This window comes from Zonotrichia leucophrys, chromosome 15 (assembly GCF_028769735.1).
Source record: "Zonotrichia leucophrys gambelii isolate GWCS_2022_RI chromosome 15, RI_Zleu_2.0, whole genome shotgun sequence".
NCBI lineage: Eukaryota > Metazoa > Chordata > Aves > Passeriformes > Passerellidae > Zonotrichia > Zonotrichia leucophrys.
The window spans coordinates 10,288,434-10,315,351 of NC_088185.1; the positions used below are offsets into that span (position 1 = coordinate 10,288,434).

Below are 26,918 nucleotides of genomic sequence, written 5' to 3' on the forward strand. Positions count from 1 at the left end.
ATCAATCCCCAGATGCACACAGAAATTATGAAGACTTACCTCTGTATTATGGATTTGTCATACAGTTCTCCCTCGGGTGTCTTCATAATGGCAAATTCCTCTCGAGTAACCTGGCACAGAGCTGGATTCTCCATTGATGCTGAGATAGTGCTGATGAGCTGTGGGAGCACTCTGCCAGGTAAAAGCAGGGAGAGAGACCCCACTGCATTCATAGATGACTGTCAGGAAAATGGAGAAAGAAACATAACCAGTCTTGCTTGAAATTGTCTCCAAGAAGTACACCCCCAGTACATTCCAATCCCCAATTCATTGTTCAGTGGGTATTTGAATGTTATCTAAAATTCTACTCAGTTGCTGGTACATTCTTTCCTTCTTAAATCCCAGCTCCTTTTCCCCAGAGACATTCTCTTTTAAAATCCCTCTTCCACACCTTCTAGACAGCTCTCCTTCCTTATAGACCAGTTAGTACTGAACTCCTCCAAGATATCTCCCAAAAATAACATAAGGAAAGCAGTTATCACCTGGTTCTCCAGAGTGTAGGTGGTGATCCTCGGTAAAATGTCATTCAGATGTTTGGTAATGAAGTCTTTAGGATCTATCTTCATCTTGATGAGGAGGGCAGGCCAAAGTCCTGGCTGCACTGCCACTAGCAAGAGGAATAAATGAGCATAATAAACATGAAGCAGGTTGCTGGCACAACAAAACAAAAAGCACAATAAAAACTCATACATTGCCCATGAGAGTCTTATCCCTGCACTTACCTACAGATGGATGATGGCTCACCAGCAGCATCTCCAGGGCCAGCTTCTCTGGCTCAAAGGAGTCCACATCGAGCCCTGCCACACTGGAGATGACACAGAGGGCCTCATGCAGCACACGAGGGGGAATGTATGTCCTTCCCAGCTCCGACAGCTCTCCTGCCTCTGTCACCAGCACCTCGTGAGGCAGAATCTGAATGGACAACACCAAACCTCCCTGAGACCTGAACACACCTCCCCACAGTAACACCAGGCTCAATGCCATCTCCCTGTCAATACCAAACACCCGAAGTTTTCAAAGGAAAGAAGGGAATAACAGCAAAACCAAAGCACAGGGATGACAGTGACAAGAAGATTAGGAATGCAGGACTATACTGGAATTGGCAAGCTGGGGTAGAATAAAACTAAAATGATCACTTCTGGCAAAGACTCTGGAAAAGGTTGAGCCAGCTGGCTGGGAACATTGTGCTCAACTTCTGCAGTCTATAAAGAACCAAGATACAAAAAAAGGAATGAAGCACTTGGTCTTTCAGCAGATATTAAATCTGCATTAAAATAATCAAAATACATGGAAAACTACAGCTTCCTTCCCTCAAAATATTTTGAATATGTCTTTTCTATGTATGTAGGGAAGACTAGGCATACCCCAGACATTGATACTGTAATATGCAATAATCCAGTAAAAAGTGGCATTCCGGGAGATCATCTGGAGCTGGATCCTGTTCACATCAGGCTGTATGTCAATGCCAACAGCAAACCTAGGGCAGGGAGGTGACTGGCACCACTCAGACATCTGTGTGAGCAGACACTTGCTGGCTACTCACCTTATGAGAACTGAGAACCACTTTGAGTTCCTCCAAGAGCCCATAGGCCAGCTTGTACCCCCCCAGGGAGGACAGGAGCTTCTTCACCGTTTGCTGGGCCTGCCTGCGGACGTGCCACGTGCGGCTCAGCAGCACGGCCACCAGGGCACGGTGGTACTGCCTGCACACAGACACAGGGGTTAGCCAGGCAGCCAGCTCTGCAGCCAAGGGGACACCAAGGCACCACGAGCTCAACATTCCCAGGCCACCCCCCCAGTGCCCACAGCAGCACCCTGGGGTCACACAGGGATTGGGGACAGCAAGGGCACCGTACGTACTGAACTTTGCTTTCAGGCAGCCGCTGGGCATGATCCAGGAGCAGGCGCTCTGTCAGCTGCAGCACTGTGCACATGGCTGGGGGAAGAGACAAATATTTAAAACAGCATGAGATTTGGTAAGGAAACAGATTTTTTTTACCTGAAAACAAATGAAGAGCAAACAGGACACATTAAAATAGCTCCCCAAGCTGAGCCTCTACATAATCTTCTAATTGAAGCTAAGACAAATCCAACTCAGATCTGCCAACACTAGGAAGTGAACCATGATTTCATTGAAATGTTGTTAGCTGGATCCCAGGACAATTTTCCTGACCATTGTGTGTGACCTATTTTGGTCTAAGTTGACAGAGCAAAGCAAATTATAAACACCACGCTCAGTGCTTCTGTACTGTTAATTCCTGAGCCCTGCCAAAATGGCTTCAGTGGCAATGAAATGGGTCCTGAGTGTCAGCTGTCACAAGGCCCTTCCATTTCTTTATCATTTGGAATGATAAATGAGTGATAGCTCAGGTTCATCAAGAAATAAATTAATTAATTTTCAAGCTTAGACTATAACTACTGTAGATGTACTCTGAAGAGTACACAGCTCCTTTTAATCTGAAACTGTATTCTCCAAGGACATAGAACAGGGCTAACAACATTAGTTGTCAAATACTAACAAACAGTGTTAAACAGCAACTGGATATACAGTAACTGCCAATTTACCTTCCTCTGATGCAGACTGCAAAAACTTCTCCGATGTAAAAATTTGTTTTTTCTCATCCAAAATCAGCTGCCAGAAACCACTCAGCTTAGACTCTGACAGGAAAAGAACAGATGTCCATCAAGGATGTTTCAAAATAAGTCAGAACTCATCACTGTACATAAAATACAGTAGAATTCTCTCTCCTGAAATCCCTCAAGTTACTTCTAGCCTTACTGGTCTTCAATTCTTAAGCCTCTCATTTCTCTCATTGAGAACTATAAACACACTCAAAAAACACCAGCTGATAAAAATACTTTTCTCTGACTTATATGTGCGAAATATAAAGTCTAATTTATCTTAATCTTTCATAGGGCAAACCTTCCTAGCAGTAAAAAAGAGGAGGGAAGTGGTGTGTTGCTTTTGGTAGAACACACCTGATTTTATATCCTGGCAGATGTATGAACTCAGAGAGCTCTTGTAATATCCTCCAATGGGAGACAGAATTCCAGTCCCTGTGCTTCCCCAGGGTTCATAAAACACTACCCAAATAACAATCAAAGAATATTTCCAATGCATCAGGCAAATCTGACCATGTAAGGTCAGGGTGAACATCTCCTGTCAGAATAAAGAGGAAACTGGAATTTGTAAAGCCATGGAAGAGTAAGAACTCTTCACTGACATAAATGAGAGAGATGGGAATAATCTTTCCCTGGTTTACAGAAGATCAATGATGCTCTATGTAGGAACTATACACAGATTAAGAAATAGTATCTCCTGCACACTGTCAAGAAGTGTTAACCCTCAGACCTGTTTATATTGGATTCTGCCAGCTGTTTGGTGACCTTACCAGTTTGTCCCTCAATTACAGACATCCTGCAGATCAACAAAGCTGCAGCAACTCCTTCAGTTACCATGGGAACCTGAGTACTTTGAGATGCTGCTTTTTCTACTGTCTGGATCAGCATTGGCAGCAAGTCCATTCCCTGCAATAATGTGTCACCTGAGGGGACAAAAGAGACACATTACAAAACAGCATGGTCCTCACTTTCCAACACAAGTATCAATGGTGTTTCTGCTGCCAGGAGACAAGGAGAGGAATCAGACACACACTGGGAGCACTGAATCTCCCAAAGTATTTGCCAGTCACTATCACTAAACTGCAACTATGAAAAGCTCAATGGCAACCACTTGAGTCCTTTTCTCACAGACAGAACAGTCCTATCTCAATAGATTAAGTTTCTGTTCACAGGATGCAAAAGAAAATGCTAATTCAGTTGCATTAAAGGAATTCTTTCAAATCACAGGAAGTCTGACTTCAAAGATTAATGTTTCCCTGAAGAGGGAAAGCAAATTCCTGGCATGCCATGACCATCTGTTTCACTTCAAACATTCAGAAGTTAAGGAATCCCAGAGGTCTACAAATGTGCATGAAATGCTGCAGTCAAAGGGGGCAGGGCCAAGATTTCAATCCTGAGAGGATCACCAAAAGAGAGTAATTTCTTGAGTTCTTCATTTCAAACACAGAAATTTTTTTTAGACTTCCCAAGAGTCAAAATCAGAGACCAAGATCCAACTGTGCTGGGTGCTATATAAAACAGAAGTATGGCCCCTGAGCTAGAATTTAGTTGTAAGACAAAAATAAAGCAATCAAAAATTACTTTGAGATATATGAAAGACAGCATGATGGACAGTGACTTTAGTTATACAATGAAACAAACCATCTTTATAAACTTGAAGGCAGAAGAGTTTAAGGAGAAATGTGAAGGAGGTCAGTAAAAAGACATTGCCTTACAAAATTTCCCTAATCTGCAGAGCTGTCGGTATCAGGAAGTACAAAGGTTGCTAACTCTCCTCCTAAGCCCCACAACCAAGAGTTATCAGCAGCTGCCCAGGTTTACCTTTGAAGGAGGCTAGCATGCACTGCAGGTAGGCATGTCTCACTGCTGAAGTCGAGGTTTTAAGGCTGAAGGCTTTCTTTAGCCATTCCACCAGCTTTTTAGGAACTTCTGTGGTGAACCGAGCACACCAAAGGGCCAGGACAGAGACTGCATGCACCAATGTGCCTTCATGGACTGGGGAAAAACCAGAGCTCACATCAGTTCAGCAATTGCAGAAAGCACAGGACAGAAAACAGAAAGCAGGTAACAACAAGAGGATGCAGGAAAAGAACACGTGCTCCTAACAGGCACAGCACAGTCTCCCTGGGGTTGCTCATCAAAATAGGGCAACAGATTCTCTTACACAGCAGGCAATAATCCAGATTAATCTTGAATAACCATGCAGAAACCCTGCTCAAGATCAAACACAGCTTAGCAAACCCAGAACAAAGGCAAGAGCTCTCACCTTCTTGTTGCAGGAAAGGGATGAAAAGCTCAGCCACAGTTGCACTCAGAGCTTGGCTGGAGGGCCCAGAAACCACATGGTGACTAAGGCTGCCAATCCCTGAAAGGACAGAATTCTCTCAGTAGTTCCCAAACTACCAGCACAACATCTAAAACCAATCAAGAACAACCCTTCACACTTCAATCCTTGGACAGATATCTCTTTCTTGCCACTACATCTGGATATTACATCCACCATGTACCACACTGCCAGATCTCTGTCTTCATTTTCACTCTGGGTGCAAGTCATCTTCTTTGAAGAAAATTTTTGGCCTACCAGCCAATTATTTTCTTAAATAGAAAGTCAGGAACTGGTATGTGGTATCCATCACCCTCTATGGCTTCAACTACAGCCAATTTAGAGTGACAGGCTGGAAATCCTAAAGGCTGAGGTAGAGATCCCTTCCATTCAGCCTTCTGCTCAATTTCTTCCACCAGAGAAGCTTTCTTCCAGGACCCTCACCTGAAAGGACACTCATCTTCTGAGCAACAACTGTCAGCTTCCCCTCTGAGCCTGCCAACAAGAAACACAAAGGTGACAGGTGAGTACAGGCAACAGCTCTGTGTTACATCAAGAATCTCCAGAATCTCCTCCAAAACTCAAGAAGTTGCCCCATTATTTCTGATCCAAGCTGAGCCACCCCCTCCATACAGGCAGTAAAGAGAACAGATACAATACACAAAACTCCTTGAGACTGTCAAACCTTGATTCATCCCCACTGCTTATGCCACAACTTACTCACCCCCTAAGATGGCAAAAAGGTGCCTGCTCAGAGACTCCACAGCTGAAGGATCGCTGCACTGCCGAGCCAAGTTCTTCAGTGCCACAACTGCTTCATCCATCAGCTGCACACTGTTGGATTTCAGATGACCTAGAAAATAACACACGAGCCAAGAGATCCTTATGACAAACTGCTTAAAATCAGCAAGTAAGGATTATCTTTACATGTGGCTTAATGCAGCTTCTAGAACCATCATGTGAACTATTCCAGTTCCAATTTACAGCATCATCCTCCCTCCCACCTAAAACAACCTTTTCACCTGTTGTAGGTACAGCCAGAAAGTTGCAGAAAGCTTTATTCTGAATTCATAATTCCCTCCAGAAGTGAGAGAGTGTACTTACTGGCCAGTCCTTTCACGATGTCTAGAGCATACTGGCTAAGATCCAGGTTCACAGATACGAGCAAGCAAGAGATTGCTGACAACATAAAAGATAAAAACAGTTACTTAACAAAATGTGATATGCCATTAGCATTTTAATACACTCTTCCCCACAGTTCACATCAAGAGCAGACAGGTTAATAAGGAGTAGGAATAAAAAAAACTACTGAAACTGATGCCAAATGAACAGAATAATTCAGGATTACTCTTAGCACTCAGCTGTGAAATCCTGTCCTCAGTGCAAACAGTAGCTATCACATACCCTGACACTGGGATCACACCACAAATGCTGCTTCTCCACATCTAACCCTTGATGCCAGACAATCCTGCCTGCACTCAGGGACCAAAAGCAAAGCCCAGAGTGACACTGCCCCAACAGCTCCAGAGTGATAAGGATTCAGGCTGTTTGACAGAGCAATGCAGAGGTGACAGACTCACTCTCAGTTACGTTCTCAGGGCTCCGCAGCAGCGATTTCTGCAGAGTTGGCAAAACAGAGTCCTTGAACTCGGCGTGGGACACGTAGCGAAGCAGGGGAGAACAGCTGTCCTGCAAAGGGGACAGGGCACTCAGCACAGGGCAGTGCTGCCTGTGGGACAACACCACAGCAGCTCTAAACACTGTCTCACCAGCACGTGCTTCTGAGGCTTTGTCTTGCTCATAAGGATGGTCTTCAAATAGAAATCCAGGAGAGCACTCTGAACAAGGAGAAACACCAGATTACAGCCACATCTCAACCTTTACTTAGCACCTGGCACACCATCAGGTGCCAAGCTGGACAGCCCATCTCCTCCTCCTCTGAAAGCTTTCCTTGCACCCTCACATGAGTCAAGCAGAGACCAGTGCTCCCTGCTCTACCCTGAGGCCAACACTCAAACCACACTGAGAGCCCCATGCTGCCTTTCATTCCCACAACAGGGACAAGGCAGGAAGCTGGATGTTGGACATCCACAGAAATGCACAGGCAACACCAAACAACCACTTCTCTGGCCCCCTCTGTCTAAACACACCCCAGCTGTTTCAGTCAGAAGTGCAGGACTACTGAATTGACAGACAGTGAAACCAGGGCAGAAGCAAAGTCCTATCCTCACTAAGACACCTATTCAGTCCTTTCTTCATGATAACAAATGATGTTTGATATTCCCCCCCAAAAAAGCTGTACAACAGACTCACCTTGTATCGTTTAATAACATCCATCTCCTTCTGGGCTGTGCAAAACTGCACCACAAGTCCCAGCATTGCAGCATAACTCTGGCTTGGTTCAAGCCCCAGAATGACAGATAGGTACTGATCCACCAGATCCTGGTTCTTAAGAGGAGAAAAGCAAGGCATGTTAACACTGCAGAACAGAACAGCTGTAGAATATGGCACATAATGTAAACATCACCTCTTTCCACAGCCTGTTCAATTTCTTCACAGCCCCATCCACTGCCTGCTTGTGAGAGCCTCCCAGGACTTCCAAAAGGAGCAAACACTGAACCTCCACCTGCCAAAGGCAATAGACAAAAAAATCTTTGTGCACCTGCTTCTCAGAGAGCTCATATCAAACAAGACATGCCAAATGTCAATGATTGTCAATGATCAGTTGAATCTGCTTAAGTCTTTAGATCATCTAAGTTCTTCCAACAAGCTGCCTTTGCTTTCATCCCACACCTCGAGCAGAACCATGCCCAACAGTTCTGGAAACACTGAAAACAGATTACATCTCTTCTTAAAATCTGTTCCAGCTATATCCCAGTGTGCTACGAGCACAGTCACGTGTTTGTGTAAAGGAAGCGAAAGGAAGGCAAAAGCTGTATGACAGTATCATAGAGAGATATTTCAAGGGAGGCACAAGGACTTCAGGTCACACTGCAGATGCCCCTCAGAGGCACCAGTAGCCATCTCAGTATGCAGAGCAACTGTACAGGTGCAGGACTGCCCCACTCATGCTTTATACACCTTCAGCTTTCTCCAGGGGGAAGGAGAGAGGTCACAATACACCAAATCTCCCTCTAAAACTGGATTCCAATTTGGTGTTTCCAGTTAAATTCAGAATTGTTTGCAACATTGCAGCAACTTAAGCACATTAGAAATATTTAAGCCCATATATGTGATGGGATATTTCTGCAAACCTTAAAGAACCTACCAGTTTTTTCCATGTTTCTCCCTGTCTCTTGTCAGGGGTTGGAAAGACTGTGCGAACAAGCAGGCATGTCCAGGAGAGTGCCAGCAGAGCTGCAGATCCACTGCTCTTACTGTTGTACAAACAGGAGAGGGAGGTCAATCTACACTTTCCAGGACATAACTTACACCTACTAGACCATCACAGACCTATTTTGCCCAAATTAGAACAGCACCTGACTGACAAGCAATTCTACCACACAAAAATGCAGCTAAAGCCTTAGTTTTTAGAGAAAATAATCAGCCCTCAGAAGTTGGTTGTTTCAGCTCTGGTTTGACGCTCAAAGCTTCCAAATGGCACATGAGGCAGCTGAACATTTGACAGGTGATGAAATTTCCTTTCCTAGTAATTTTGGAGATTGTTTCTTTAAAGAGTTTGCTCCTCATCTCCCCAGACAGAGACTGTTTCTTGCAAGAGTTTGTTCCTCATCTCCCCAGACCTGAAGTTTAACAAAGGCTAAACCCTAACTCAGCCCCAGTCCACCAGCAGTTATACCAGCATATTCCCTCTGCTTTCCCAGATGACATGGCAGAGGTAAGAGAGGAACATCTGAACAGCATTAAGAGCTTTCCCTCTAAAGGCTTTGAACACCTCTGCCAAGCAGCAGCAGAAGCCTCACTGTGAACAGGAGGAACTGCCAGCAACTCAGAACTGCTTCCACTTCCACACGAGGGACTCACCTGGGCACGGCAGCCCTGGCGCCGATCCCCGAGGACTGCAGCGAGTGCAGCAGGTTCCTGGCCGTGGCCTCGGGCTGGGACTCTGCGAGCTGCTGCAGGGCCAGCTGCAGGGCCCGGCGGGACGCCGCATCCCTGCGACAGACACGCATCAGCAACGTCCCCAGCCTGCACCTCACCTCTACCCTGCTCTGCTGTCTCACTTCAGCACTCAGCCTAATAACTATTTTATCCTTGCTGTGCTGTCTCTGTTTATCAGAGACCTCCATTCCCTTCCTCAAGTGACAGCAGTTATGTAGAAGAAAATGGGTTCTGAACAACTCCTCTACAACAGACCATGATTTAATCCCACCTAAAATTTTCTAAAAGGCATCCAAAAGACAGCTCAGTCTTGCTTCACAAGGATATGGGTGTTCATTCTTGCAAAGTGAACCACAGGATTAAAATGTTCATTTCAAATTTAAAGATGAAACGCAAGGCAAATATTGTAGAACTTTTTAATATCAGTCCTTCCCTGAGAATGTAATTACAAGATGACATTTTTTGATGTCACATACATTACTATGACAATGCATGCTAATACTTCCAGATGCTCCAGACCAATTTAACTACTAAATACTGATAGATTACATAACACAATCTTTCCACATCAATTTACTTGTAGCCATGATATTTTATGAAAACTCCTTTTGCTAGGATTTTTTCTCCTGAAAAGCTGAGAAGCCTCAGAGGAAAAGAAAAACAATAATTATCTGCTGCTGTGGAATGCAACAGGTGGATCTTTGGTCCATGTTGGTTGTTTCTAATTAATGGCTAATCACAGTCAGCTGGCTCTGACTCTCTGAAAGTCACAAGCCTCTGTTATTATTCCATTCTCTCCTTTCCTTGCTAGCCTTCTGATGAATCCTTTCTCTATTCTTTTAGTATAGTTTAATATATCATTTACTTTTAATACAATATAGATCGTAAAATAATAAATCAGCCTTCTGAAACATGGAGTCAGATCCTCATCTCCTCCCTCGTTCTGATTCCCCTGTGAACACTGTCACATTTACTCACCGGTATCGATGCAGAGTAAGGCAGAAGAGTTTGCAAAGGCCTTTCACTGCACCTTCTGGGAGATCTGTAACAATGTATTTCAAAATACTTCTTCATAAATCACTGTGCTCTTGATCTTTAACACAAACACAATTCACTTTATGACTGAAATCAGTAAAATGCTTGCATCTATGAAATTGCTTGCAAGAATCACAGTAAAAGTTTGCTCTTTCTGTACATTTTATATGTATTTTTACAAATAATGATATAACTGGAACATGTGAAACACAGTCATCTCCAGAAAATGAGAGAAATAAGTTTAAAAAATTTGCTTCAGCTGTTTTATTAAGACCATCTGTAATCTTCCACACTCCCCATCTCTATATATGTGTGTATCCAAATATTCCACATGTACTAAAAGAACAAGCCAAGAGTCATGAAAGAAACTCAACTGATGCACTATATGAAGAACTAACATACACAGCGCTACAACTACTGACTGGGAAAAGCAGATGTGCCAAAAGCTGGGGTTCTGTGCTACCCACAAACCCCACACCTGGAATTAACCCTGTGATTGAGCACTGGCTCAATACACTGCCAGCCTCTCCCTAAACAAATATTCTTCACACAGCTTTTGAAAATAAACATTTTAACATTCTCCTCCACCCAGGCAAGCAGAACAGTGCTCCCAAGCTTTTACCTTTCCCAGAAATGCATTTTCCCAGCTCACTGAGGATCTCTCTCCGCTCTTTCACGCTGGCTGTAGTTACTTTCACTGCAAACCGCTTCAGTGTGTCAGAAATCTAAAACCACAAAGCAGAAAAAACACCAGACTGCCTTTGAGATCAACCCACAGAACATAAACCAGGGGAAGCAGAACGTGTCACTTGCTGCCACATGACCTCCTAGTGCCCAAATGAGAGCATCCACCAAGGAAGGGTCACGGTGCTTCACACACTGTGAAACTCCTTCCCCAGGGTTGAGGGATGACTGCTCTCCAATTATCAAGCTCTGTAAGAGACACTTACCCCTCTAAAAGTAACACAGAGTAAGAACTGGAACCCATAATCTGGAGTACAGGACCTTTCAAAGTAAAAAGCAGTAACTTCCAGAATTCAAAGGAGCTTCTCCCTGTATGTTATCTCCTGAAGTCCAGATAGTCTTGAAGGGCACTTGAACTGCAGACAGCCCAGGGAGACCTACACACCCAGGTTTTCAACGTTTACATAAAGCAGAGCAAAGCGCAGCTCTCCAGGAAAGGCTTTTGAAATCCAGCTCTTAAAGTGAGCAACTTTATATCATCTTTCCGAAAGGCAGAGCATGTCTTTAGAAACTCATAGAAAACTGTTCCTTCTCTTTTCAATCTTTTTCAAAGAGATCCTCAAAGCTGCTTTCAGTGAAGCTTTTTGCCTACACTCTGGAAGGCTGATCCTGCACAGTGGCTTCCTGACCTTTCAAGTCCATCCACACCTCCCTGAGAGTGCCAGCGTTTCACACCCACAGGTCCCCTTAAAAGCTGGCTGGAAGCAGTGCTGCACCTCTGAAGAGTGAGGCTGGGCTGAGCTGCAAAGGGTGACCAGCAACGTGACTGGCACCAGAACCAACAAACCAGCTGCTGTCATGGACTTGCTCTACTATCAAAGATTTCAACTACATGAGTTCATCATACGCAAACTCAAACCAAGCTGCACTTACTCATGCTGCTTAATGACGAGCAGGGGAATGTGCAGACATGAAAAACGTGTTAAAATTATCCTAAGTCTAGAAATGAAAAATATAAATTATGTATAACGCTACAGGATCTCACCAGCATCTCAGTGACTTACACAAACTCCAAAACCTCGACTACCCACCAAGTCTCCACGGAAAAGCCACTGGGACAGGCTTCAACAGTTTGCTTCCTATTTTTATTTTTTAGGATATTTATGTACACATTACACAGCCAGCATACCATCAATGCTTCTGCAAACAAATACAGAGGACAAAGGCAGCATTTGTACAAGTAAAGACCTGATGCTGAGCAGACTGGGATTTGCTCTGGGATCATCCCAAGCCCCTCAGGATGAAGCCGGAGGTCCCACATTCGGGGCACGGGGAGCGGTCACACCGCGCCGGGCGGTGCGAACCGGAACAGCCGCACACGGCGCCGCAGCCGGGCGGGACGCGACTCGTGCCGGGCCTCCGTCGGGCCGGGCCCGGTCGCCCCCGCTCCGCCCGGGTTCCCCGGCGGCGGCCGCTTCCCGCGGGCCGGGCACGGCGCGGTGCGGGCGGCTCGGCGGGGCCCGCCCCGGCTGCCACGTCCCCGGGCGGCTTCGGGCGCCGGGCCGGGCCCCGCAGCCGGGCCGAGGGCTCGGCGGGGCCAGAGCGGGACGGGGCGCGGCCCCGGGCGCAGCCCCCGCCGCTCTCCCCTGCCCGGGCCGGACCGTGCGCGGCCCGTCCCGCACTCACCTGCGTGTCGGCCGCCATCGCTCCGCTCGACCCCGGAACCGGTAGCGGCTTCCGGGGCGGGCCCGGCGCCACGGCGATGGGCGCTGCCCGCCCGGCCCGGGAGCCCCGGCCGCGCCGCGCGGGGAACCGGAACGGAGCGGGACGGGCGGCGGCTGCACCGCCCCGACGGGCTGCGGGCACGGCCTGCGCTCGGCCCGGCCGGGGAGATCCGCGCTGCGGCCCCGAGAACAACTGCTCCCCTCCAGCACCCGGGCCGGGGCACAACCGCTCCCTGCCGTGCCCCAGCCGAAAACAACCATCGCCCTGGAGCGCAGGGCCCCTCGCGTTACACCGTTCCCAAACCCCAGCTGACATGGAGACTACACCATCGATGCAGGCACACATGAAGGTGTAAAATAGCTTTTTATTTCTCCCATCGGGCCAACTCTGACAGAGGCAGAGAGGGTGGCTGCTGTTAGTCAAAGAGACCAAATCCCATGTCCTCGTCAGACTCCTCCGACTCCTCCTTCGCTGCCTCCTTCGCTGGAGCAGCAGCAGCGGCAGCAGCAGGGGCAGCGGTTTCAGCCACCACAGGCATAGCTGCCACAAAAGCTGAGGGGTCCGCCAGGAAGGCCTTCACCTGTAAAAGCGGGGGAAAAAATGTCAACTCACAGGGAACAAAACATTGCAGGACTGAACCTTTGCAATGATAAAGGCAGCACTTGCAGCTTGCCAGAATCCAAACAGGTCCACTTATCAGTAGCAGATATGAAGAACCAAATATATTTCAGCTAAGCTTTCAGCCCGCAGGTAAATCAGCTCTCTCCTGCCATTTGTACACAACATATGGAAGGAAGCAGGTGCCCCCTCTCCAGACACATCTCACACAGGCGTGTCTCAGTGTGGATGCCACAGGACAGAGAGGGAGAAACAGCAAGCGTTTCCCACAGTGGCTTGTGAGAAGTTTTAGGGAGTTGGAAAGATGTGATAACTTGTTGAGTATAAACAATTTGCAGGTGTTTTTCTACTTTATTTTTCTGTTCCTCTTAAGGACAGTGTGTGAGAAAGATGTTTTTGTTAGTTAGCCAATAGAACAGAACCTATGGTACCACTCCATAAAAACCACATGGTTCCTTTGAGCCTTCTTTGCCTTTTCTACGATCCTGCCTCTCACCTGTTTCTGCCTCAATCTCAGCACAAGGGTGAAACATCCCAGTCCTCACAAACCAGGGGACATGCTGTGAATGTGCCTGGCTGCACTTCCAACACCCTCTCTGCAGAGCTCAGAGCCAGCCATTACCTTTTCAGCCAGGGGGAAGGTGTAGTCGGTCTCCACAGCCACGGCCAGGACACGCTTGTAGCCGTTGATGATGGAGTGGGGCACGGACGCGATGGTCGGGTACCCAATCTGCAGACAGATGCTGGCAACATTGCGAACACCCTGCAAAGAGACAGACTTGTGTTTCTGTGGCCTGAGAAATAATCTAGAAATCACAGCAGAGGATGGCCAGATGACAGCTTTTACAATGCAAACAGAAAGGAAAGCATGCAATGCACACAGGTAACAGCTCCAGTGAAATCAAGGCATCCATATTTATGTGTCACTGATCTCTGCTCTCTGGTAACCAGTGACAGGACCCAAGAGAACAGCATAAAGCTGTGTCAGGGGAGTTTTAAGTGGAATAATAAGAAAAAGTTCTTCCCCCAGAGGGTGTGGGGCACTGAACAGGTTTGCCATGGAATGGTCATGGTCCCAAGGCTGCCAGAGCTCAAGAAGCATTTGGACAACGCTCTTGGGCACAGGGTAGGATTGCTGGGGTGTCCTGTGCAGGGCCAGGAGTTGGACTTGATGATCCTTGTTGGGCCCTTCCAATTCATGATATTCCATGATTTTAACTGGCCTCAAATGATTTCTGAAGCAGATTCAGAAGAATCCTACAGAAAGATACTCCCTGACACACAGTTTCTCCAGGGAACCAAGGAGAGCTCCTGGCCCTGCAGGACCTCATGGAAAATACCAGACAGGACACTTTGTTCTGGCAGTGCTGGCTCCCAGAAGAGCGAGGGACAGGACTGGCTGTGGCACTCACCTCCAGGAAGCGCTTGTGCAAGGTCTCCTCGGTGATGTCCAGCACTTCAGGGTTGTAAATGCTGCCATTATCAAAGACCTGCTGGATCACCAACCCGAAGGAGAACGGGGAGATGTTCAGCATGTTGAGCAGGGTGGCTTCGCTGGCACCCACTTTGTCTCCAGTCTTGATAAGCTGCACATCACTCTGAGGAGATGAAGGAAAAGGAGTGAATACACACCAAGAAATTCCAGCACATCAAAGCAGTGGGACACAAACGCAGATGGTGGAAGTGGAGGAGCAAATGAGCACAACCAACACCCTCCACATTCAGCTCCACAATCAGAGAAAGCCCCAGACCACATAAACAAGTCCATGTCGGCCAAGAGAAAAGCAGCACCTTTCCTTCATTACCTACAGGTAGCTCACCTGCACGTTCCTCTGGCAGAGCCTACCCCTGGGAAATCTAATGGAGAACTTCAATCCCCCCACACTGCACACTGAAGCCAAGCCAGCCAACCCTCCTCCAGATCCCAAAGTTCAATAATCACACTGCTCATACAGTATCTTGGCACTATTGAGAGCTTTGGCCTTCACAGCTCCCTCAGCTGCCACAATCAAGGCCTCCCAGTAATGGAACAACTTGAACGACTGTAGCTCACTGACCAGAATTTCAATGGTTCCTCTGGAAATCTTTGTGGTGATGCCCAAGGCCTGGAAAAAGGAGGTCTTCTCAGGTCCGAGGCCTGTGTTCTGGGCTGGCACAGTCACATCACAAGGAGCGATGGCACCGGCACGGGCAGCAGCTGGCACCTGAGAGGGGGGAGACGAGAAGCTGCAAGAATGCTCTCCTCAGACCTTGTGGGATCACCTCCTCCCTGAGGTGCTCCTCCAGGAGAGACAGGACACAGGCACATGCAAGTGAGGCAGTTTGGCTGAGACTGCAACCTTGAGGACTTCCTGTCCACCACGAAGACTCAGCTTTATTTTGTGTTCCATCTCAGCATAAACATGAAGTGAGGACTGATCTCCCTTACCTTGTTAGCCAGCAGCATGTCCCGGATCTCAGTCAGATCCTCCTTAGTGAAGACAAAGCCCACATTCCCACGGATGTGAGGCAGCAGCCTGAAGAAAAGAGGACAGCCCTCAGTTTTACTCCTTAGACAACCTCCCCTGTCCAAGACAGAGGACCCAAAGTGCCCTCAGGCAGCATTACCCACTTTTCTAGAGCAGGGTTATTCTCCAGATGACCACGAATAGCTTTGCGCATCATCGTGTTCTTCCCCATCAGCACAACAGCTTTTCCACGCAGGGACATCCGGATCTGCTGCATCTGCTTGGATCCCACGTTGTCTGCTCCCACAATGAAACATTTTGGGTAATCATCCAGGAGTTGCTATAGCAAAACAAACACTGTAACTATACAAAGATATTCGGAGCAGCGCACACAGCAGCATTAAAACCACAACACATAAAAACGTAAAAAAAGTCTGTCAGAAGTTTGAGAATGATGAGCCCCAAGTGAGGCTGGGTGTGCCATAGGCTGCATCTTTCACTCAGCCATGGAGTCCCATCCCTGAACAAGTCTGCAAGCGCCACGGCAAATTCTCAGCAGGCCTGATTTGAACTATCTCACCTCTCTTCCTAGTACCCAGAACTCGTTCAGATATGCCAAAGCACTCACCTATCTCTCCTAAAAGCCCCCATAGCCCGGCCCGCCCGGTTCCCGCTGCCCCGAGCCTGCCCCAGCAGCGCCCCACGAGGGCTCCCAGCCGACACTCACGATGATTTTCATAAAATAGTTGGACTTCCACGTAGCCCTGTCTTCCCTGGGCATCTCGGCGGTGCTCCAAGGATCGCCCGGTGGGTTTAAAGACGAGCTGGGACCTGCCAGGAAGAAGAGCGGATCAGGTGGGTCCCCACCCTTCCCTTCTCTCGGCCATGGGGCCCACCGCTCCCAACCCCATAGCCCAGCCACGGCCCAAATCCCGCTCCTGGTCCCGGTCCCGGTCCGCTCCCCTCAGCGCGGCCCCCCAGCCCAGCCCGGGCCCCGGAGCCGCCGCGCCGCGCCCGCACCTCCACGAGGGCTCCGGGAAAGAAGGGCCGGAGGGCGGGCTTGTCTCCTTTTATACGGCAGCTCAATACCAATCGCAGAGCGCCGCGGCTCTGCCTGCCCCCAGCCCATTGGCTGCCCGCCACGTCAATCATCCGCCGCTCTGCGGGAAGCGCGTGACGCAAGCGGAAGGCGCGAAGGGCGCAGGAGAGCGCGCGGCCGGGCGCGCGCCGCCCCCTAGCGGCCGGAGGAGCGCACTGCCCCCCCCCACCTCCCTCAGCCCTGAGGGGCCCGCCCGGGCTCCGCTCCCTCACAAACTCGGGGGCAGAAAACAACCGCGACACAGGCGTGACTATATTGGTAAAAATTTTATTGGCATAACTGCAAGAATTTTAAATGGAGAGAGAAAAAAAAAAAAAGCGGAGTTAGAAGTTTACAAGGGAGGAGAGAATCAAATAATTGTCGACCCAGCGGAGCTTCCCCCAGCCCAGCCATGATGCGAAAGGCCTTCCCAGGGTAGTGCCTGGCCCGGGGGCACACACACACCTTCCCGGAGCACCCCCACAGCCCAACAGCGGCTGCGCTGCCCTAAAACTGCATCTGTACTGAACGAACAGGCATTCTGGACACCCACAGCGGCCGCAGCCACCACCAGGCATTATTTGGCAGAGTAGCATCGGTGTGGCATCCCAGCATATCAGACACCAGATGAAGGCAGAAGGTGAGTGTGACATCATCTCGGTTAAGCACTAAGGCCAGAGGAGCATCCTCTCAGCACCACACAGCCCACACAGCACCCTGCACCCAGGTGTGCCACAAGAGTCACTGACAAAGCCTCAGCTAGCAGTGAGGTAGGTTAAAAACTCCCCAGACAGGGAAACTGAGGCACAGGATTACACAGTTTGCAGGTGTCACATAAAGTGGCAGTGCCAGAAACATCTCACCCCTCTCCAGCATCTGCACACAACAGCTGTGTGTCCCCTCAGTGGCACCAAGGAAGATGACTATTCCAGAGATAAACACAGGCAGCTTAGGAACATCCGTTTTAAGTCAAATAGACTACAAGATGAAAATGCACAAGGCCTCTTGCCTCAAGAATTTCCCAGAGCTGTGCTCAGCCCAGCTGACACAGCTCCAGCGCTCCCACAGCTCCCTCTGGCCTCACACCCACACACTGAGGTTTGTTTGTTGGGGGAAATCCATGGGGACAGTTTCAGTGACCTGAGCAGGGCAGCGCAGCACCGTGATGAGGTTACATGGGACAGTGACCCATGGGTTTCAGGGCTGGTTTCTGACACCCCTGGAGCCCTAGAATGCACCTGCCGAGCTGCAAACACAACCAGATGGCAATGGTGACAGAGCTGCAGCTCTCTGGAGCAGGAATTCCAAACACTGCTCCCAGGGCTGGTATGCCACTGGGAATTTCAGCACAGTGCTTCCCTCTCCACAGCACCCTCCAGCCAGAGACCTAAAAGTGCTTTACCAAACATCAGCTAGGTCTCACAATAACCTCACAAATCCAGGCTAAACTGCCCCCATTTTACAGATGGGGAAACTGAGGCACAGTAAGGTTTAGTGACTGGCCCAAAGCTGCACAGCTCGTCAGGAACAGACTCTGTCTCCCAGTCTCTTCTCCTCAGTCACAAGACCTTTCTTCCACAGAAAGAAAGGAGCCCCTTCCCCAATTAACCCTGTTCTGGTTTCAGGCAGCTGAAGAAGAGAAACCAAGGTAAAAGATCTGAACTCCTTCCCCCCTAGCATATTAAGACTCACTTTTAACATCCTGGAAGCTGGGCTTTGGGAGAACGGCAGGTGATTCAAATACAGCAGTTTACAGATTACAATAAAAACCGAAATTATACTTTTGGGTGACCCAGAGGAGGAAAAAAAAAAAAAACTCAAATCTATTCACAGATCACCTGCCTGTGCTAGAGAAAAAAAAATACAAGTCATGTTCCCTTGCCCATAGATTCCAGCCCCTCCCAACCCGCAACAAAAAGGAAATATTGAATGTTAGTTAGGCTTAATAAAGCATTGAGATTACAGATGCAGTAAACCAGCACAACTGGCACACTGCCTAGAACAGCACAGCTTGATATAAAAGTTGCTTTCTTAAAATCACTTCAAAACCAATTTCTGTATAAGAGGATTAAAAGTAAATTAGATATGAATTCAAAATCAGTGTAGAAATCTACAGTTCTTATCAAAGACAGGATACAGTATTCACTTTGATAGTAAAACTCCAAGTGTGTCATGCACACCTGACCCCCCAGGACTTGTTATACCAGTAACAGTCAATATAAAAGGTTATTGCTGTAGCATCTCTCAGTAGAACATGTTTAACAGGAGCACAGAAAAGGGAAACACCAAGGGGCTGATAGGTCTCATTAGCAAACTGGAAGAGGAAAGGATATAAATTTAGGAATTTTTTTTCCTGGCTTCTTAAACCCTTCCTTGTAGCCACTCTTGTGACAGACTGAGGCCCTGATAGATGGGAGAGTCCCAGGGCAGATAAACACTCGCACGTCACACTCGCTCATGACAGGGCTGGATGAAAAAGGCTGCTCTAACCTCTCTGCACCTGTGTGTAAAGAAGGGGTGATGCCTCTTCCTCTGCCAGGAGCAGCAGGTGAGGGGAGCAGATTCCCTGAGCTGGCCTGGGTGCCTATGGAGCTGCAGTCCCCACAGGAGAGCACAACAGTGCTGAGGGATGCTTGGGGCTTACCCCACCTCCCGCTCCAGTGTGCTGAGAGAAGGCATTGAGAAAGGGAGTAACAAACCAGGGAAAAAAAGAAAAACACCCCACACAGTAACATCTTGATTCCTCTTAATTAAAAAAAGAGTAAGTGGTATTATCTCCTTACAGTGTAATGGAACTGGAGAGACCCTTGCAGGGTCCTGGCTGCCTGTGCTGATGCTCTGCCCTCAGCAAGTCACACACGCAGTGTAACTGCGAGGAGAGCCAGGGTGGCACTGAGGTCACAGGGTGGCCTCGCTGTGCTGTCACCCTGCACACGAGCAGGCAAAAGCCTGAGAATGAGGTGTCAAAGCAGAGGGTTGTGTTGTCTGCAAGTGTCACCGTTTGCTCAGAGAGCTGACACAGGCTGAAATGCACTGGCAAAGCCTCCTGCTGCCAGGAGGGGGCTGGGAAAGTCTCCCTGTTAGAGCCCTCGAGCTAAGCTCAGCTGTCAGTCACACACAGACACACACACACCACAGTGAGGGATCTCAGCCTCTCTCTTCTGAGACACAGCAAGGGCGTTTCCAGTTTAATGGTCCATCTCATCTCTGGATCTACTGCCTCTCCATAGCAGCACCTCCCACCCCCCACCCCCCTCCTCCCCTGCCTGGTAAGGTTCCTAAATCACAGTAATGTTCAGAGAGACAGAACTGACAAGGGGGTGGCAGAAAGATGCTTGAGCGCCCGTCTATAGTGCCTCTAACAGAAGAGCTTGAGGAAGCAGTTCTGGCAGTAGGGCTTGTCGTTCTGCTCCTTGAAGGTTCCTTTGTTGAGCTGCTTGAGGCAGAAGGCACAGACAAAGTGTTCTGGGTGGAATTTCTTGCCCATAGCAGTGATGCAGCGTCCTGTGATGGGCTTCTGGCAGCCGGAGCAGAGCGAGCCGCGGCGCTCGTGGTAATGCACCTCGCAGTAGGGCTGCCCGTCGTGCTCGAAGAAGCTGCCGTTGACAAATGGGGTGAAACACTCCTGCAGCAGGACAAAGCAAAGGGACAGCTTGTGTGAGAAGCTGGGCTGGTGGGGAGGGGCAGCTCTGCAAGCACCCTCTGCTCTATGGCACAGCCCAGCTGTGCTGTGGGCAGGTGAACTGCTGCCTTTCAGCACTGCCCAGGTATCCAGAGCCTAACTCTGCCCATCAGGAAGAGCTTCCAAAAAAAGACTAAGAAATGGACAGATACAGACACAAGCAAAGAAATTAATCAGCTCATTTGCCCAGCTGGCTTCACTTCTACAAATAAAATACTATGGATGAGTTACTGTAAGTATCCAGCCAGGAAAAAAACCATTCATGCCCTGAGATGGGAAACACTGCAGCACCTTTCTTTTCCCTGGCTTTTTTTCCCCTCACTCCAGCTTCCCCACAAGGGCAAGCAGAAGAAAGGACCAAGAGACTTTCATGCAGCAGAATCCTGATGAGCATGGGACTGGCTCCAGCTGAGAAAATCAGGCACAATTCATCTTTATGAGTGACCTCTCCAGAATGGCTGGCATTAGGCAGGTACACTCTGCAAAAGATTGTCCAGCCTGAAATATTTCCAGTCACACATGGGTCACTGCTGGGAGAAACTGTTTGTTCTATAGTGCTAAGGATGTTGAATAGATATGGGGAAGAGGACACATCAGCTGTGTGCTAATAAATGTCCAGAGCTGCTCCCTCGCCTCAGCATCTGAGGACACTTCACTGCAGAACCTGCAACAGAAGCACCCACTATCCCCACCAGACTGGGGAGACTCCTCTCCTTGTAAAAGTGGGAAACTGAGGCAGCAGAGTAAGGGAGGGATTTACCAAATATCTCAGCAGCAAGACCCAGAGGAGGCAGTTTCCTGAAGCCTGGTTTTGCTGTGCTGTTCCCCAGGGAGGACACTGAGTATCACACACAGCTGGCTCGCAGCGCGTGGACAGGAGTCCAGCAAACAGCACGCAGAGCCAGGGGCAGCTGAACGCTTGCAGTACCAGGAGAATGCAGCTTGCCTGAAGCAAGTCCAAGACTTTACCAATGCTGACAGTTACTTCAGTCAGCAGAGCAGCTGAAAAGTTTGCTCTGCTTTTGCAGAAACAGTAAGAGAATCACATCTTGTGGCCTGGAAGAAATCTGTTCTGGCCTCACTAATTCAGGGCGCAGCAGGGGGAAAGGAAAGCTGAACTGCTTGATAAAGGCTCAATGCAGGCATGAGAAGGCTTCCCCCCCCAGCCCCAGTCAGGCACAGCTTCTGCCTCACTCTGCACAGCACTGCAGGAGCCACAGACAGTCCTAACAGGGTGGTGACTGTCTGCTCTGAGTATCACAACAGGAATCAGCAGCTTGTGGTTCTGGCTGCTTGATCTGGTTTCTGCCTTCTTTCCCACTCTAGGAAACAGTGTCTGATTTGGCTCATCTCTTGGGGATGGTAAGAGTTAATATTTGCAATGCTCTCTGAAAGAGTGCCAAGCATTTAATCTGCAGTATTCCTGTTTATTATGCCTGCTGTATGGAGCCTGCCACTATTTCATTGACTTGCATGTTTGTCTGAACAAGGTCACTTTCATTAGTTTACATTTTCAGACGGAGCATGGGAGGAATATCCTCAAAATCTGATTGCTGAGGCAAGTGCTCAGAGAGAAGCTTAGCTTATAATTATTCAAAGGTCACAGAAATATCTCTATCTGTGAGCTGCTGCAGAAGCCCATGGTTAAAGCTGGGAACAGAAAGAGCAAAGCAACTCCAAAATTTAATATAAACAGAGAACAAGAAGATGTTTGGTTGCTGGCATGTTTTTATGTTGTGGGGCTGGCTGCCCTTCACTACCCCACAGACACCTTACCCTGATATGGGGCCAGATGCCTCAGGGTGGAAACAAGAGGGGTCATAGAGCAGCAGCAAAGGACCTTGGGTTCCTTACCCGACAGACAAAGCACTCGGGGTGCCACAGGGTGTTCAAGGCAGAGATGTAATTCTCCAGGATAGCCCGGGCACAGCCTCCACACTTGGGAGCAAACATATCAAAGTAGTCCTTGCGGCAATAGGCTTTGCCATCCTTCTCGTGAAACCCTGCCAGAAGAGAGGAGAGGCAAAGGGATCAGCTCCTCATCTTCACCTGTGGCCACACAACCTGTGCAGGGTAACCCATGGGTAGGATCATCCTTCCTGCTGCTAACACACAGAGCAGCCAGAGCTGTTTCTTGTTCTGTTCCCTTCCCATCCCAGCAGAGGCCTGTTCTTCCTCCCCAGGGAGAAGCCATTACTACTGGCACCATCCTTCCCCCACAAACAGCTCCCTTGGAACTCCAGTAGTTCCCCTGTGATGCCTCAGGCTGTACCCTGGAAGCAGCTCTGCCTCACTCCCTCCTCTGATTCAGAGGAGTTCAGAGGGGAGATTGAGATTGCTTTTCGCTTGCATAAACCAGCAATACCTTCAGGTCCAAAGAAAGCTCCACACTGGGCACAGAAAAAGTGTTCAGGGTGCCATGTCCTGTCCAAAGCAGTCACCACTTTCTGTTGAGAAGAAAACACAAAGTGCAGGTCATGTAAATGACTTGGAGGTGAGAAAGGGGGGCTGGAGAGAGGACACATGAATGTTGGTGCTGACAAGAGTAAGCATTAAAATAGACTGTCCTTTAGAGAGCAGAGTCAGTTTGCCCCTGCCTCTGGCTCGTTCAGGCTTTCCCACTGCACACTTTTTTTTACCCTAAAAGGATCTTAGGCACTGCTTCCTCCCTCACACAGGGCCCCACCCAGTCTTAAGGACCAGCAGTGGTGCCTGTTACCACAGGCTACCAACAACAAAAGCTGAGAAATCATTGCCAGAATGATGGAGCATTGTGGGGTTCTGAAGGAACTCCAGCAAAGGTAAGAGGGACAAACTCCACTCACTGGTGTAAGAATTTGACTGTGCCAAGTTGTTTCCCTTTCAAAGGAAGGCCAGAACAACTGCAGAAATCCCTGAACAAAACCTTCCACCCAGGACACAGGGTGAAGTGGAATTTTAACACCCAGGCCTGCAGCAGCTCGCCAGCATGGTGGCTCCCCCAAGGAACTCACATCGAGGATGGGCCCGTTGCAGTAGTAGCAGCGAGGAGAGAAGAGGTTGTGATAATCCTTCTCGCAGTAGGGCTGCCCATCCCGCTCAAAGAAGTTCCGAGAGCCGATCTCCTCCTGGCAGTGGGTGCAGACGAAGTGCTCAGGGTGCCAGGTTTTCCCCATGGCTGTAACTACCTGTGGGGAAAGCAGATTTTGGAGAACAATTCTATCTCTCCCTCCCCTAGACCACATGACAAGATACCAGCTGGAGGTCAGCAAGAATGACAAGTTCTACTACTCAAGTGAGCCCTGGACTGGGGTAGCATGAAAACTGAATTACCTATCATCTCAGGAGAGGGCAGTCCCTCAGGGGCAGGGTAGAGGTCACTGGAGGAGCTTACAGCGTACCTAGCCAGTGGATAAATAGAGTACTTCAGTTTCTCCAGCATCTCCAGTCTCTCCAGCCTCACGAAACAGCCCTCCCCGTTACTCCCAGCTGCAGCCCAAGGTCCAGCAATGAGGCAGCACCTTCAACTCACCTGCCCAGCAATAGGCTTCTTGCAGGCTCCACAGACACCTTTGGCAACTGTAGCTACACCCAGTTTGTTCAGGTCAGACTGAAGACTTCCCAGCATGGTATCCAGCTGACTGCCAGGCTTGGAGGCTGTGGATGGAGGGGAGCTGCTCCCAGCTTTTCCCTGTGCCATGAACTGCAGGTGAGACAAAACAAATGCTGTAAGGTGAATGCTGCTATGCTGATCAGATAAATGCCTGCTGTTGCTGCCAGTGACTCCCCTGCAGAGACAGACAGGAGTCAGCTACGCTCCCTGAAGCAGCTGTGAGAGCCAGGATCAAGTACACACATGTATTCTGCCCATGCAGAGACAAGCAGAGAACTGATATGTAACAGCAGAGTTGTGAACTGAGAATTTGATTTTCTTTCACTGCACATACAGCAACAGTCACCAGCACATCCCAGGCACTCAGTACAGTGCTCTCTAAGCCTCTGCCAAAAATTTCCCTTTAGCTCATCAGTTCCTGGCCAGCTGACAAAGCAGACGCCATCCAGAGGGCCCCTTCTCCTTGACCTCTCTCCATTCCTATGCTCTTGCTCTCAGTTGTCTCTCCTCTCTGATAGAGATGCTCTTCTCTCCCTCATCTCACCTCCCCTTCAGCCAGAACATTTTCTCCCTTTGCACCACCATCAGCACATCTGTCTGCCAAGTTTCTCTCTCACTCTCAGGTGGTTCTCACTCCGTGCCTGAGCTAAGCAAGTGGAAGCAGAAGGAAGGAACTCTCTCCCAGCTGGCTGCTGTTTGCCTACAGAGAGGGCAGTGCATCCCCAGCAGACAGGGCTGCCAGGGGTACTGTAGTTGGGAATGCACCACTGGGGGGAAGGGGATTTGGATGCTTGTCTCAGAGGCTGTTTCTGAAACTCACACCACCACAGCACACACGGCCTGGAAAGGCTTCCAGAGGAGGGGAGAAATGTTTTACTGAGGTTCATAACTTATAAACAAAGCTTTATGTTCTCCTTGGCCACCACACGCCCCTTTACAGACAAACCCCAACAAGGATATAGAGATTATTTTAGCTGACTTGGCACTGCCATAGCTACTGTCAGGTTTAGGGACACACAAAGTTGGATTTAGAGCACGTTTTCTTTTACTAAGAGAGTAAATTAAAACAGACAAAATCTATGCCTATGAACAACCCACCAGCCTGCTGCCAGCATAGCCAAAGGAGCAGGGACATGCTGAAGTGTTCCAAGCCTTGGCAGACCCTGCCCTTCCAGCCACAGGAGGAGCTCTATTCCCTGTGCTGCAGCTGCTTGTCCTTGCAGTTGACCAGTTTATTCAGTGATAAATCCTGGTTTCTGCTCATTTGTATAAACATTCATGACATACATGAATTTAGCTGCTCTTACACACACATCCACACACTCCCCAGCCTTGCCTCACAGGCAGTGACTCCCAGTGGATCCTAACACACAGCTTTTCCCTCCTCTCTCAACTGACCTCTCCTAGTGCAGCAGCACAGAGCAGCATCCTCAGCCTAAAACAAACCCTTCACCACACAACACAACCACATTTGCTACCAAAAACTGTTACAGTGACTGCCTGCAAAGCACACACACACCTGCAAGGACACTCTCACAGTGTTTGGAGACAAAGCCTGTCCAGAGCCCCAGGATAAAGGCCAGGCTCCCTGCATGGTGCAGCAGGAAGACAAGGGCTGCACTGTGTGGAAGGAATCACAGCTTCTCTGCTCCAGCCAGGGGTTATTGCCACGCAGGGCAGGCACAGATGCCACACACAAGTGATAAATACCATCCAGGGAGAAAGGAGATGAGATGAATTTAACACATAGCAACAGAGCACTTCACCCTTGTAGTGACCTGGAGGGAGCACACAGTCCTGCCAGTCACAGCTGACCCCAGAGCAGGCACAAACACCTGTGCACACCTCCATTCTAGCTGGCCTGGCCATCCAGCCCTCTTGACAGCTCACAAATGAGCCCCCACCTGAAAGAGGTTTGTTTCCACCTCCTGTACATAATCCATGCTGTTTGTAGGGGACACTCAGCACATCATCCTCATGCAAACTGATCGTGCAAAGGCCCTTCAAACTTCCACCCTTATGAGATCTGCCATCAGTCAAGTTCAGAAAGGAGCTCTATGAGTAGCAAACCATGCAATACAGGATATTATCCACATTAACAGTGCTGGGAGCCCCAGGAGCAGATCCCAGCACACTCATCAACCAAAGAGCACACACCATGCTGAGGAAACAGAAAGGGGATCCTGCCTTGTCAGGGGCTGTGGGGCCCCGGGGTGCAGGAGCAGCCAACAGACTGGCACTGCGGACTAGGGGAGGAGCACAGGTCACCTGCAAAGTACAACAGGTCAAGATGCAGAGATGTTTCTTGCTCACTGCTTTAGAGCTGCCTGTACACTAACACTGCACTGCACAAATGTGTTAAAGACTCCCCACCACCCTGGAGCTACAGCCCTTCCCTGGCAGGAGATGCAGAACCCAGGTCTGGACCATGCCATCTTCTCTCCCAAATCCACTCTTACAGTGGACACCTGCATAAAAGGGCAAACACAGGAAGGATTGCTGAGTTGCTCCTTCCAGTATGCATGTTCTGCCATCTTTTACTCCCCCCACTTTAGAAAGACTGTGGCAGGGAGAGCTCCAGGCTGTGTTTCAGAGTTACCTTCTTAATCTCAGAGGGAAATGAGAATCCCTGCTGCATGAAGTGACTGTCAGGACACACAGGACCCACATATCCCAGCAAGTTATTGCATAGACATGTACTGTGCAGTACTACAGCTGGGATTAGATATTGTCCATGAGTCCTCCCTCCCATCCAGCAGTTCATACCAGCCTTTACCTGAACACTGTATCTACTGAGCTGTCAAATTACAAGCAGTAGTTGGATTGGAAAATACTGCTAAAAACACAAATCAGAATAGAGAAGCCTGCCTGCATTTCTGGGAAGAAAGCTTCATCTTCAGTCTGACAGCCAACAGAGACAACTGCCTTGGTGCGAGGAGTCCAGGTCTGGGGAGAACAGGAATGTTTGGGATCTTCATTAGGAGGGGTGCCCACAACAGAAACCTCATGAT

The 26,918-nt window shown here is 48.9% G+C and overlaps 3 protein-coding genes across 4 annotated transcripts in view; all 3 read right to left on the minus strand.

Annotated features, from left to right (window-relative positions):
• Positions 1-12,486, minus strand: part of GCN1 (GCN1 activator of EIF2AK4) — a 38,239-nt gene extending 25,753 nt beyond the window's left edge. For both annotated transcript variants that reach the window (XM_064726966.1, XM_064726965.1), the window contains exons 1-21: positions 12,452-12,486; positions 10,704-10,806; positions 10,025-10,088; positions 8,969-9,100; positions 8,253-8,361; positions 7,512-7,610; positions 7,298-7,432; positions 6,754-6,822; positions 6,565-6,673; positions 6,089-6,163; positions 5,709-5,837; positions 5,429-5,479; positions 4,928-5,026; positions 4,483-4,656; positions 3,432-3,584; positions 2,605-2,697; positions 1,900-1,975; positions 1,583-1,742; positions 762-951; positions 522-646; positions 40-218 (exon numbers count right to left, since the gene is read on the minus strand). In XM_064726966.1, coding sequence (XP_064583036.1) covers positions 40-218; positions 522-646; positions 762-951; positions 1,583-1,742; positions 1,900-1,975; positions 2,605-2,697; positions 3,432-3,584; positions 4,483-4,656; positions 4,928-5,026; positions 5,429-5,479; positions 5,709-5,837; positions 6,089-6,163; positions 6,565-6,673; positions 6,754-6,822; positions 7,298-7,432; positions 7,512-7,610; positions 8,253-8,361; positions 8,969-9,100; positions 10,025-10,088; positions 10,704-10,806; positions 12,452-12,469 — 2,342 coding nt within the window. In that variant the 5' untranslated portion in view covers positions 12,470-12,486. The remainder of the gene's footprint in view (positions 1-39; positions 219-521; positions 647-761; positions 952-1,582; positions 1,743-1,899; positions 1,976-2,604; positions 2,698-3,431; positions 3,585-4,482; positions 4,657-4,927; positions 5,027-5,428; positions 5,480-5,708; positions 5,838-6,088; positions 6,164-6,564; positions 6,674-6,753; positions 6,823-7,297; positions 7,433-7,511; positions 7,611-8,252; positions 8,362-8,968; positions 9,101-10,024; positions 10,089-10,703; positions 10,807-12,451) is intronic.
• A 348-nt stretch (positions 12,487-12,834) lies between these two features.
• On the minus strand, positions 12,835-16,709 carry RPLP0 (ribosomal protein lateral stalk subunit P0). Its single transcript, XM_064726967.1, has 8 exons — positions 16,576-16,709; positions 16,283-16,386; positions 15,720-15,895; positions 15,537-15,624; positions 15,166-15,312; positions 14,521-14,706; positions 13,731-13,871; positions 12,835-13,070 (listed from the first exon to the last, which is right to left on the minus strand). The coding sequence occupies exons 1-8, from the start codon at positions 16,682-16,684 to the stop codon at positions 12,906-12,908; spliced, it is 1,116 nt and encodes a 371-aa protein (XP_064583037.1). The 5' UTR covers positions 16,685-16,709; the 3' UTR covers positions 12,835-12,905.
• Positions 16,710-16,905: 196 nt separating this feature from the next.
• PXN (paxillin) overlaps positions 16,906-26,918 on the minus strand; it is a 61,755-nt gene continuing 51,742 nt past the window's right edge. Inside the window, exons 8-12 of the mRNA XM_064726549.1 lie at positions 23,827-23,997; positions 23,309-23,482; positions 22,681-22,762; positions 22,170-22,318; positions 16,906-20,258 (exon numbers count right to left, since the gene is read on the minus strand). Of these exons, the coding sequence (XP_064582619.1) occupies positions 19,992-20,258; positions 22,170-22,318; positions 22,681-22,762; positions 23,309-23,482; positions 23,827-23,997 (843 nt within the window). The 3' untranslated portion in view covers positions 16,906-19,991. The remainder of the gene's footprint in view (positions 20,259-22,169; positions 22,319-22,680; positions 22,763-23,308; positions 23,483-23,826; positions 23,998-26,918) is intronic.